This window comes from Pristiophorus japonicus, chromosome 14 (assembly GCF_044704955.1).
Source record: "Pristiophorus japonicus isolate sPriJap1 chromosome 14, sPriJap1.hap1, whole genome shotgun sequence".
Classification (NCBI taxonomy): Eukaryota; Metazoa; Chordata; class Chondrichthyes; family Pristiophoridae; genus Pristiophorus; species Pristiophorus japonicus.
The window spans coordinates 153,494,664-153,507,377 of NC_091990.1; the positions used below are offsets into that span (position 1 = coordinate 153,494,664).

General features: G+C 44.6%; 1 protein-coding gene across 1 annotated transcript in view; it reads right to left on the reverse strand.

The window, feature by feature from the left end:
• ano3 (anoctamin 3) overlaps positions 1 to 12,714 on the reverse strand; it is a 334,095-nt gene that overhangs the window by 19,996 nt on the left and 301,385 nt on the right. Inside the window, exons 22-23 of the mRNA XM_070898640.1 lie at positions 4,448 to 4,513; positions 2,550 to 2,655 (exon numbers count right to left, since the gene is read on the reverse strand). Of these exons, the coding sequence (XP_070754741.1) occupies positions 2,550 to 2,655; positions 4,448 to 4,513 (172 nt within the window). The remainder of the gene's footprint in view (positions 1 to 2,549; positions 2,656 to 4,447; positions 4,514 to 12,714) is intronic.

Sequence of the window (12,714 nt, forward strand, 5' to 3'; positions counted from 1 at the left end):
ACCATGCTGCCACTGTCCCTTTTATTCCATGGGCTTCAACTTTGCTGGCAAGCCTATTATGTGGCATTTTATCAAATGCCTTTTGGGAGTCCATGTACACCACATCAACTGGATTCCCCTCATCAACCTTCTCTGTTACCTCATCAAAAAACTCAGTCAAGTTAGTATTATATTTCCTTTTGGGTGGGAGATGGAGCGTTGTATGGTGGAAAAAAGACCTACCCACAGTTGCAGGCTGCATTAGGGTGGGCATTATGAAGGATCTGTGGCTGTCAGTATCTCCCTTCCTCAATCACTCATGCTTCCCTCACCCCTGTCAACATCCCCACCTCTTCTCTTTTGAATCTCTGTTTCCTTTGTTCTGTTATCACTTACCTCATCCTTAATTCTCAATTCACTTCCTTCCTTTTCTTACTCACACCCCTCCAAGAGTGGGAAGCAAAAGGTCAGATGTCCCCTCACCCTTAACCAGTTTCTCTTTCTTCTTCCTACTTTCCCTTCCTATCTGTTTCTCTCAGAGGCCTTGTTTGCTTTCAAAACTGAATTTAAAACTGTATCAAATTCGAGTGAGGAAAGAAACCACCTCTTGACTGTTCTCTCAATCTGTGTCACCTTACTTTCTCTCTTTGCCTCTTTCTCTTACTTTGTCTCATTGTTTGTAGTTTACAGACTGCTATGGAAAAAAATATCAAGTTCAAGCTCAATAACTACACTCCAAAAAGTACTTTATTGGCTGTAAAGCGCATTGAGACGTCCAGTAGTTGTGAAAGGCACTATATAAATGATAGACTTTCTTTCTCGGGGTTATGGGAGAAGCTGAGGCCCTGTAGTAAAACTATAATGAACCCATTAAAAACACAAAAAGACCATCAAATAGCTGCATTTAATCACACAATTGCAAAATATGTCATTTATTTTTTAAAATTAGTTTAAATCCTTATTTTGGACAATAGTCATTTGAGTTACTGAGAAAAAAAATGACAGTCAAAAAAGATGTTCAGAAAATATTTGGAATGATTTCTGGGCAGCTGGTTACCAGACTGCCCAGAGCGACTGATTTGCATAGGCAAAACCTAATCTAAATTTCCATGCAGGAATTTCTAATGGGGAAAAGTTGACATAAAAGGTGTGGCAAAAATGTGACAATGGGGATAATTTTAACTTTGGGTGATCGTAAGAATTAGGAGCAGCAGAAGATCTAACGGCCCCTCAAGCCTGCTCTGCCATTCAATAAGATCATGGCTGAACTTATGGTGTACAATGGGTGAACGTAATATACACCCCGCCCAATTTTCTTCTCCATTGACTTCAATAGGAAGGAAAATTGAACTTGGTGTACAATGGAAGGCAAATGTGAAATGTGGAATGGCCATTAATGCTGGGGAAAGGTGGAGGGGGAGGAGAAAAATGAGCCACAAAGTCTTTGGGCTAGAAATTGGTCTTTTGGTAATAGCGGTATTTTTTTCGGCATTTTTCGCCAAAAATATCGCTAATCAAACTGTCATTTTTTAAAGGCCTAAAATTGGCAAAAAAATTAGCCCAGCAGTAAAAATTTGCATTGCATGAGGATTCACGGCGGAAACCGCGGTCCTTGCCAACTTTAGTCCGAGGCCGATTACCACTAAAAGACAGGCCCTGGGAGGGGTAAAAACACACAAAAAAAAATAGCAAAAAGCAACAAATTAAAAATCACAAAACATTTACAAGACCCTTAACTAAGCTGCAAAACATTTTTTAAATAAAAATTTAACTTAACTTTTTTGCAGGTCTTCATACGTACCGTCGTTTTTGGGGCTGAAACGCAGTCTTTCCTCGAGCGTTTTTTTTCACCCAGAATACGGGTGCACCAAACAGCCAATTTAAAGCGATAGCACTTTTTTTTGTCTTGCAAGCCGGCGGTCTGCTTTTCAGAGGTATTTCAAAACCGGCGGTGCAAGACTTTGGCCAATTTACCTGATCACCTTTTTCCGCCAAAAATGCCAAAATATCGCCGAAAAAAACACGTGCAAGGCAGGCCAATTTCTTGCCCTAGCATTTGATGGAAATTGCCACTGATGCAGTACAACACGGTCTAAAGACAATTAGCTGCATAAGTACATAGAAAGAATAAAATTGATAACTCAGACAAGTTCATCTCCACACAGGAACATAGGAATTGCAAGATGAAAAGAAACTACAGTCCATGTAGTTCACCTTGCACCACACCAGTAGTCGAATGATACAATGATAATGGAGTTGTGGACTAATCATTGCAATCAATCTCCATCAATTCCTCGACAGCATACCAAACATGAGATGAGGAAACCCCCAGTGATGGAGAGCTTTGAGAAGCACAGATCCAAAGTCACCTGTTCCTCCCAAACTTGCTTCAGTTGTCACATATCATACGTCAAATTACTCACATACTGTATCCACAGAAATGTTTTACATTATACATAATATGTACCCATTTACTTGACAATTTACTCAAAATAAAGTTTCTCTAACGCGGTGAAGTCAGGAACGGCAACATTGCTCAATCACGTAGAAACAAAATTTACATGACTAACCTCAAACACGATGATAAAAGCCAAACGTGCAGCTAGAACATGCCAGAATTGTATTGTGAACTCATATCGATTGTTATCCCATGGAGGAGCTCTGTAATCTCTGTACCTTCAAATTTAAAAAAAGTTAGAAACCGCAAGTTACTACAAAAGATTAACAGTTTTGTCTGTTGAAGGTAGACGAGTAACACAGCAGCTTTATTTTGGATTCTGGGCAGCCTAAGCTAGCTTCTGCTCTTTACATTATTAAATCCAGCTAACTTAGCCCCAATGACAGATATCTAGACCGTATTTTTTGTTCAGGTTTATGATTCTGCTGCCAGGAAAATTAGTCCCTTCGAAAGCTCACGTGCCAAGTCACAGCATTTCTAGCTCATTTTAATTAAATCATGTCATCTGTGAAAATAATTACACTTATGCATTTTGCTTAGTGTCGCTTGATCAATCTGAGTCACAAAAAACCTTCACGTAATAATAAATAATAATAACTTTTATTTATATAGCGCCTTTAACATAGTAAAACGTTCCAAAGCGCTTCACAACAGTGTTACCGACAAACAGATAAATTTGACAATAAATCTGTCAGACAGAAGTTTTCTGTGACAGCTAACTGTGTGTTGCCGAATGCATTGGCCCAATGTTTTCCAGCTTTCTTTCTGTAAAAGCAACCTTTCTGTAATTTGCGCAATTTCCTAGAAACTGCCCAGTTATCTTGTTTTCTCGAGCACCACTTGATCCCTGTAACTAATAACAAAATCTCATTTCATGCATTTTTGCCTTGCAAAAGCTACTCTCTTGATACCCTCTCCTTCAGATTCTTATCCTTCCTGTGACTATCATAGCTTTATCCTGTGAATAAAAATGTTATCCAAGTACAAAATGTTACTTGTACCCTCCTTCTTAATTTTGCAATTTTTTTTTCCAACTGAAAACGGCGACATGGAGGAAGAGATTTTCCACTTTACGCCAGGCGTGTATTTTCAGGAAACAATGTTTTAATGGATGGAAATCATGGGCTAAGGTGACCAATTTTCTGATACATGCACTGGGGCACCAAAGCAGGAAAACTCCCATTGGTTAAAAACAGCAAGTAGGCAATTTGGAAAAATAAAACACACAATAATTATAAGAAACTCCCTTTACACTAAAATGCTTTACTGCAGACCTTTTTTTTTGCTTTCCTTGAATTAACAGCAGTTTCAGATAGAGACTAAAGGGGATCAGAAATGCTGCGGAGCACCACCAACGGGAAGAATGCTTGCCTTCCAACCAGATGTTGACAGGTTTAAGCTTCATACTCAGGAGAGTTGTAATTCGCCCGTCTTAGACCGAGGTGTTAGAAGTATTATGGTAAAGCCTCCGAATCTGATTGGGAAGGTGGGGGCGGTGGAAATGGAAATTAATTTGACTCACCTTGTTGCAAATCCAGCCAGGCTGAGCTCTCAGCCTAACGCACTCCGTTTCTGCAACTACTATTCTGTATGGCTCTTCCCATCTTTGACGAAGTCAGGGACAGCATTAGGGTCATGTGACTGCACAGTCAGGGGCCCTAAGTGGATCCAGTCCCCAAACTGAACCTTGGCAAAAGGCTCCAGCGAGGAAAACATCACCTGAGTATGTCTCTTGCTGACCGAGCCAGGAAAACTGCATTAAGAATTCTTTGAGGGCTACATTCAGTCTGCTCCAGACCATCTCACCTTCAGTCTGTGATGGCAGAGAGACTAGCAAAGTGGAGGAGGGGTGGAGAGGGAAATACTGCTGTATTAGACCTCAGTAGTTTGTTATTGATTACTTGTTGTGTGCCACTTGCTTTTTTTCTGTCACATCATTTATCTTTCCGACTTTCACGGTGCACAGAGGGAAAAAAAACATTCTACTTTGTTTAAGAGAATTATATTCACCTGCATAAGCCTACATCATCCGTACTGAAAAAGGACAAACTGCCATTTACATAGCCTGTCAAGCACCTGAAAGAAAATTTGAACAAGTCACTTATCTGTGGAAAATAACAATAATTATGCCATATATTAGCCTGCACATGTCCTAGATGCACATGGTTCAAAGGCTTTAAATCCAAAGGATTTACTCAGTTCCCCTTGTACTTCTCAATTACCTGGGCAGATTGATAAACAGGATTGGAGTACAAATCCTTTGAGATCTTAGCCCGAGAAAGGTTTATACTAAACCATTAATTTTTACCAACATATGTTATCCTAATCTGAGTCTTTTCTTTGCAAGCAAGAATATCCCTGCTTTATCTATTATCTATGCATTAATATCTATTACATAAATTTGTCGGATTTCAGTTGCATACTGGGCTGTGACACACTTGTAGAACTGGGACCATTTCAAACCCTCATTTGTGCTTTGCTAACCATATAGTTGGGCTGAATTTTCGCCACCATTCTGCCTGTTTTTTTGGCCTACGTCAAAGTTTCTGCGCCATCCTAAAGTAGGTACGTCCGATTTTTTTAGTTCCCGATATATTTTTTTTAGCGTCACTGGGGGCGGAACCTGCTGGGTGCGCCATTTCTGGCCCTTTTTTTTCTAAAACGGCATACTGCACCCTTCTGAAAAACCTTACCTACACTTAAGGAAATCGCGCAGAGAAAAGAAAATCGGCAGAGAGAAGGCACCATTGTTTCAGCAGAGCTGAAGACATGGCAGGGGTAGGGGTGGGCCGGTGCGGGGTCCTTTCGGCCCGGGATAGGTGCGGGCCAGTGCAGGGGCCTTTTGGCCCGAGTTTCCAGCAGCACCGGCAGGTGGGGGGGGGGGGGGGGGGGGGTAGCCTTTTGGCCCAGGATTGCAGTGGCACCGGCACTGTAGAGGTGAAAAAAATCTATAAATGCTAAAAAGGAATAAAGGAATTTCATATTGTTTCATATATTGAGATTTCAGTCTGTTGTCCCAAGTCTCAATTAGTGATTTATTTTACAAAGGGGAAATGCTTTATTTGTGCCTCAGCCATTCAAGTGTGTCCCTCGTTACCTTCAACTTTTAAACTTCTTAAACAGTTTGGGAAAACTTTTACATTTTTAATCACCTTGGAGAACTTTTTTCTTTTTTAAAAAACTTTTAATCAACCTGAGCAACTTTAAAAAAAATTTGGAAATATTTTTAAACTCTTAAACTTTTAAATAACCTTGAAAACTCTGGAAGAAACTGCTTAAAACATCCCTTGGAACCCCAGCAGACAGCTGACCTTCCTAATGCCTGCCCCATGACCAAGCCTCGGGACACCTACCATCAATGGCGCTATTCGGCGCCGAGCTTGCGGCCAACACTTTGCAGTAGGCAACTAGGCTTGTACAGCAGTGCCTGGTCTCCAGTCGTCTTGGACCCCCTTGCCACTGGACCCAGACCTTGCTCAGCTAAGCCCGTGTGGTTGCCGGTGTGCAGCGGCCACCCCACGTTAAAAGAACTCATGCACAGGCATCTTCCACTTCGTCTATATGAAGTTCGGGACCTGGAACGTCAGGACCCTCATGGACAATTCCAACAGCAACAGGCCAGAACGCCGCACTGCCATAGTTGCCCGGGAACTCAGATGTTTTGACATCGACGTCGCCGCCCTAAGCGCGACCCGGCGGGTAGGGGAAGGTCAGCTCAAGGAACAAGGTGGAGGTTACACCTTTTTCTGGAAAGGAAAACCAGAAGAAGAACGCCGCCTCCATGGAGTCGGCTTCGTTGTCAAAAATGAGCTAGTGACCGCCTCAAAGACTCCCCCGTGGAGTTAACGAATGCCTCATGACTCTTTGTCTTACCCTATTCCGGAACCAAGGCGCCACAGTCATCAGTGCGTATGCCCCAACACTCGATGCAACGGATGAGTCTAAAGAGGGTTTTTATTCCAACCTCGAGACATCCCTGTCCCGTGTCCTCACAGGTGACAAACTGATCCTCCTAGGTGACTTTAATGCTAGGGTCGGCAAAGAAACAGCCCTCTGGGGAGGTATGATTGGCAGAGAGGGGATAGGGAAAGCCAACTCCAGCAGTACCCGATTCCTGACAAAATGTCTAGAGCATGAACTCCTCATCACCAATACCCTGTTCCGCCAGAGGGACAAATACAAGGCATCGTGGCAACACCCTCGCTCCAAACAGTGGCACCTGCTCGACTATGTCATCGTCCGAGCTAGGGATCGCAAGGATGTGCACATCACCTGAGCCATGACAGGAGCTGACAACTGCTGGATGGACCACTGCGTAATCCGATCCATCAGCAACATTAACATAGCACCAAAGCAGAGGGGGCAGCAGAAGCAGAGCATAAGAGAGCCCAATACAACTAGCACCTCACAGCTAATCTGGCATGCCTTGATGACCTGGAGATGCTGAATGCCCACAGCACTTGGTCTGCCCTCCAGGCTTCTATAACCAGTAGCTGTGAAGAGACACTTGGTCACTCAACCAGAAAACACCAGGACTGGTTTGATGAAAATGATCAGGAGATCCAAGAACTAATAGATCGCAAGCGCAGAGCATTTCTGAGCCTCAAGTAACAACCCAAATCGGGAGCAGCAAAGCAACATTACAGATGGCTCAAGGCTGAGGTCCAACAAAAAACCCATGACCTAAAGAACAGATGGTGGATGGAGAAAGCACAGGAAATACAACGACTAGCCGACAGCCATGATATGCGAGGATTCTTCAATGCAGTCAAGGTCACTTACGGTCCAAACTCCCAAGGCCCCACCCCGCTCCTGGCCAAGAATGGGGAAACCCTCATCAGGGCCCACTGGAAGGAGCACTTTGAAGATCTCCTCAATCGAGACTCTGCCTTTGACTTGAGTGTTCTCGACTCCATCCCGCAGCATGCGACCCACCACCAGCTCAGTGAAACACCAACATTGCACAAGGTAGGCAAAGCCTTAGGACAGCTTAAAAACAACAAGGCTACGGGTGCAGATGGAATTCCTGCTGAGGCATTGAAGTATGGCGGAGAGGTGCTGTTGGCACGGATAAATGACCTAATCTCTTTCATCTGGAGGGAGGAGAGCATGCCGGGAGATCTCAGAGATGCAGTGATCGTGACCATCTTTAAAAAAGGGGATAAGTCTGACTGCGGCAACTACAGGGGAATCTCCCTGCTATCAGCCACTGCGAAAGTTGTTGCTCGAGTTCTCCTCAACCGTCTTCTCCCTGTGGCCGAGGAGCTCCTCCTGGAATCACAGTGCAGATTTCATCCCCTACGGGGCACAACGGACATGATCTTTGCAGCGCGATAGCTGCAGGAATAATGCAGGGAGCAGTGCCAGCCCTCAAACATGGACTTTTTCGATCTTACAAAGGCCTTTGACACTGTCAACCATGAGGATCTAAGGAGCGCCCTCCTCCATTTCGGATGCCCCCAAAAGTTTGTCAACACCCTTCGCTTGCTCCACGATGACATGCAGGCTGTGATCCTTACCAGTGGTTCCATTACAGACCCAATCCACATCCAGACCAGGGTCACACAGGGCTGTGTCATCGCTCCAACCCTCTTCTCCAACTTCCTCGCTGCCATGCTCCACCTCACAGCCAACAAGCTCCCCGCTGGAGTGGAATTAAACTACAGAACCAGTGGGAAGCTGTTTAACCTACGCCGCCTCCAGGCCAGGTTCAAGATCACCCCAGCCTCTGTCGTGTTACAGCACGCGGACGACACCTGCATCTGTGCACATTCTGAGGCTAAACTCCAGAATATAGTCGATGTATTCACCGAGGCATATGAAAGCACGGGCCTTACGCTTAACATCCATAAGACAGAGGTCCTCTACCAGTCTGTCCTCGCCGCACTGCACTCTCCCCCAGTCATCAAGATTCACGGTGTGGCTCTCGACAACGTGGACCATTTCCCATACCTCGGGAGTCTCTTATCAACAAGAGCAGACATTGATGCGGAGATTCAACACCACCTCCAGTGTGCCAGTGCAGCCTTCGGCCGCCTGAGGAAAAGAGTGTTCAAAGACCAGGCCCTCAAATCTATCACCAAGCTTGTGGTCTACAGGGCTGTAGTAATACCCGCCCTCCTATATGGATCAGAGGCATGGACGATGTACAGTAGACATCGCAAGTCGCTGGAGGTATATCACCAACGATGCCTCCGCAAGATCCTGCAAATCCCGAGAGGACAGGCACATTAACATCAGTGTCCTCATCCAGGCTAACATCCCCAGCATTGAGGCACTGACCACACGCGATCAGCTTCGCTGGGCTGGCCACATAGTTTACATGCCAGACACGAGACTCCCTAATGCTCTATGCGGAGCTCCTTCACGGCAAACGAGCCAAAGGTGGGCAGCAGAAACGTTACAAGGACACTCTCAAAACCTCCCTGATAAAGTGCGACATCACCACTGACACCTGGGAGTCCTTGGCCAAAGACCGCCCTAGATGGAGAAAGTGCATCCAGGAGGGCGTTGAGCTCTTCGAATCTCAACCCCGAGAGCGTGAAGAGGTCACGCGCAGGCAGCGGAAGGAGCGTGTGGTAAACCAGTCCCACACACCCCTTCCCTCGGCGACTGTCTGTCCCACCTGTGAGAGTCTGTGGCTCTTGTATTGGATTGTTTAGCCATCAGAGAACTCACTTCAGGAGTGGAAGCAAGTCTTCCTCGATTCCAAGGGACTGCCTATAATGATGGTGATGACGTTACCCTGGCAACTTCAGTTTTTCAGTGCAGACTTTAAGCTCCACCCACAGAGCTTAAGGACATCTGCGACACTCCAAAATGAAAGGTTATGCCAGTGAAACTTGGAACTTCTTTGTTGGTGCATTCGGGCCATGAAAAAAATCGGACATACCTCTACAACTGCACCAAAAAAACGTCCATGTGGAATTCTGTCTATTTAGCAAGGTGAGGATTTCAGGGAAGGATATGCACAATTGTCAGATTCTTTAAAAAAGTATGGTCTAGCTTTTTGAAGAAAAATAAAGTATTTGTGAAACTTGCACTTTTGTTTTTGGTGCTCAAGGTGACAGATTGAAGTGCGGCAGAATAGAATTCTTTTTACACTACTGTCGTAGTCAAGCCAAGTTTTAAAACTGGTTACTATAATGATGGACTACATGTGGCTGGTCAACACCGAGTGTTGTGTGGTAGTTAGGCACCTTGGCCACCTTCAGAAAGTGCCAATAATTTGGGTTAATGAGTACTTGGTGGAGGGAACCCTTGATGAAGAAGATAGCAACAAAAGGCAGAATGGCCTCCTCCACAAGCTGCAAGCCATGACACAGCTGCTGTACATAACAAGACAATGATGGAGCAGACACGGACAAGGTCCATGGATGTATAGAGAACAGTTATAGGAGCTCTGACAACAGTTGACCATTGATGATGATGACACTACTGTCACTCTGGGCAATTTTCACCAAACTTACCCGACAGGAGACCAGCGGGATCTGGTGGAATGCTAGATTTACACCCCACCCGATTGGAGAGTAAAATCGGGTGGGGAGTAAAATCAGCATTGCACCCAATCCCATCGGTTTCTCAACTGGCGGGTTGGATGAAAATTATATGCTTTATTATGCTTGAACTGTATAAACATGAGTTAGGGCGCAGCGGAGTACCGTGTGCAGTTCTGGTTACCACATTACAGGAAAAATGTGATTGCACTAGAGAGGGTACAGAAACATAGAAACATAGAAAATAGGTGCAGGAGCAGGCCATTCAGCCCTTCTAGCCTGCACCGCCATTCAATGAGTTCATGGCTGAACATGAAACTTCAGTACCCCCTTCCTGCTTTCTCGCCATAACCCTTGATCCCCTGAGTAGTAAGGACTTCATCTAACTTCCTTTTGAATATATTTAGTGAATTGGCCTCAACTACTTTCTGTGGTAGAGAATTCCACAGGTTCACCACTCTCTGGGTGAAGAAGTTTCTCCTCATCTCGGTCCTAAATGGCTTACCCCTTATCCTCAGACTGTGACCCCTGGTTCTGGACTTCCCCAACATTGGGAACATTCTTTCTGCATCTAACCTGTCTAAACCCGTCAGAATTTTAAACGTTTCTATGAGGTCCCCTCTCATTCTTCTGAACTCCATTGAATACAAGCCCAGTTGATCCAATCTTTCTTGATAGGTCAGTCCCGCCATCCCGGGAATCAGTCTGGTGAACCTTCGCTGCACTCCCTCAATAGCAAGAATGTCCTTCCTCAAGTTAGGAGACCAAAACTGTACACAATACTCCAGGTGTGGCCTCACCAAGGCCCTGTACAACTGTAGCAACACCTCCCTGCCCCTGTATTCAAATCCCCTCGCTATGAAGGCCAACATGCCATTTGCTTTCTTAACCGCCTGCTGTACCTGCATGCTAACCTTCAATGACTGATGTACCATGACACCCAGGTCTCGTTGCACCTTCCCTTTTCCTAATCTGTCACCATTCAGATAATAGTCTGTCTCTCTGTTTTTACCACCAAAGTGGATAACCTCACATTTATCCACATTATACTTCATCTGCTATTCATTTGCCCACTCACCTAACCTATCCAAGTCACTCTGCAGCCTAATAGCATCCTCCTCGCAGCTCACACTGCCACCCAACTTAGTATCATCCGCAAATTTGGAGATACTGCATTTAATCCCCTTGTCTAAATCATTAATGTACAATGTAAACAGCTGGGGCCCCAGCACAGAACCTTGCGGCACTCCACTAGTCACTGCCTGCCATTCTGAAAAGTACCCGTTTACTCCTACTCTTTGCTTCCTGTCTGACAACCAGTTCTCAATCCACGTCAGCACACTACCCCCAATCCCATGTGCTTTAACTTTGCACATTAATCTCTTGTGTGGGACCTTGTCGAAAGCCTTCTGAAAGTCCAAATATACCACATCAACTGGTTCTCCTTTGTCCACTTTACTGGAAACATCCTCAAAAAATTCCAGAAGATTTGTCAAGCATGATTTCCCTTTCACAAATCCATGCTGACTTGGACCTATCATGTCACCATTTTCCAGATGCACTGCTATGACATCCTTAATAATTGATTCCATCATTTTACCCACTATCGATGTCAGGCTGACCGGTCTATAATTCCCTGTTTTCTCTCTGGACTGGAACATTTTAGCTATGAGGAAAGATTGGATAGGCTGGGGTTGTTTTCTTTGGAACAGAGGGGAGACCTTATTGAGGTGTATAAAATTATGAGGGGCCTAGATAGAGTGGATAGGAAGGACCTATTTCCCTTAGCAGAGGGGTCAACAACCAGGGTACATAGATTTAAAGAAATTGGTAGGAGGTTTAGAGGGGATTTGAGGGGAAATTTCTTCACCCAGATGATGGTGGGGGTCTGGAACTCACTGCTTGAAAAGCTGGTAGAGGCAGAATCCCTCACCACATTTAAAAAGCACTTCGATGTGCACTTGAAGTGCCGTAACCTATAGGGTCATGGACCAAGAGCTGGAAAGTGGGATTCGACTGGATAGCTTTTGGTCGGCCTGCGTCGACACGATGCACCGAAATGGCCTCCTTCCATGCTATAAATTTCTATGATTCTCTACATCCTCAGTGTCAGCATTGGAGTACAACTTTTTGCAGTCGTGGACAGATGTGTCTGTCACAACTATTGAGTAACTGCACATGATTAAATCACTTTAGAGGCACGCTGAATCATGATTAACACCAAGTGTTACTCCCAATCCACTTTGGGTTTCATGAAGGCCTTGGATCACATCATTATCCCCAAATAAAATGACAAGAGTGCCAGAGTAGGTTACTCTAGAAACAGACTTCTGCTTGGTAATGCTAAGGGATTTGCAGTAACTCAGATGCTCCAAAAGCCACTGACTGATAGGAGAGATGGAGCTTCTGCAACTGCTTCCTTCAACTCCTAATTCCTCTGAAATATATGAGACATCTCTGTGCAGATGGGCCAAAAATATTCAATTCAAACATTTCCTGCTTTGGGAAAAACAATTATCACATGGAACTGTGCGTATCGCTGGACACTTTCTGTATGAAGCAAGTACTGAGTCAACAAATGTTTTATAAGCCAACCTTAAATTATTTTATGATCAATGTGATCCATTTGCAATACCTTAGTGTCCCATTGTCTCATTTCTAAACTGATGGCAATCATTGCTGAATCTGCAAGTTATTGAATGCAGCACCAGATTGTTAGGACATTGAACATTTAGTTGCCCTGGAGACCAATTCCTACTCCACATGATCCCAATCCTATTG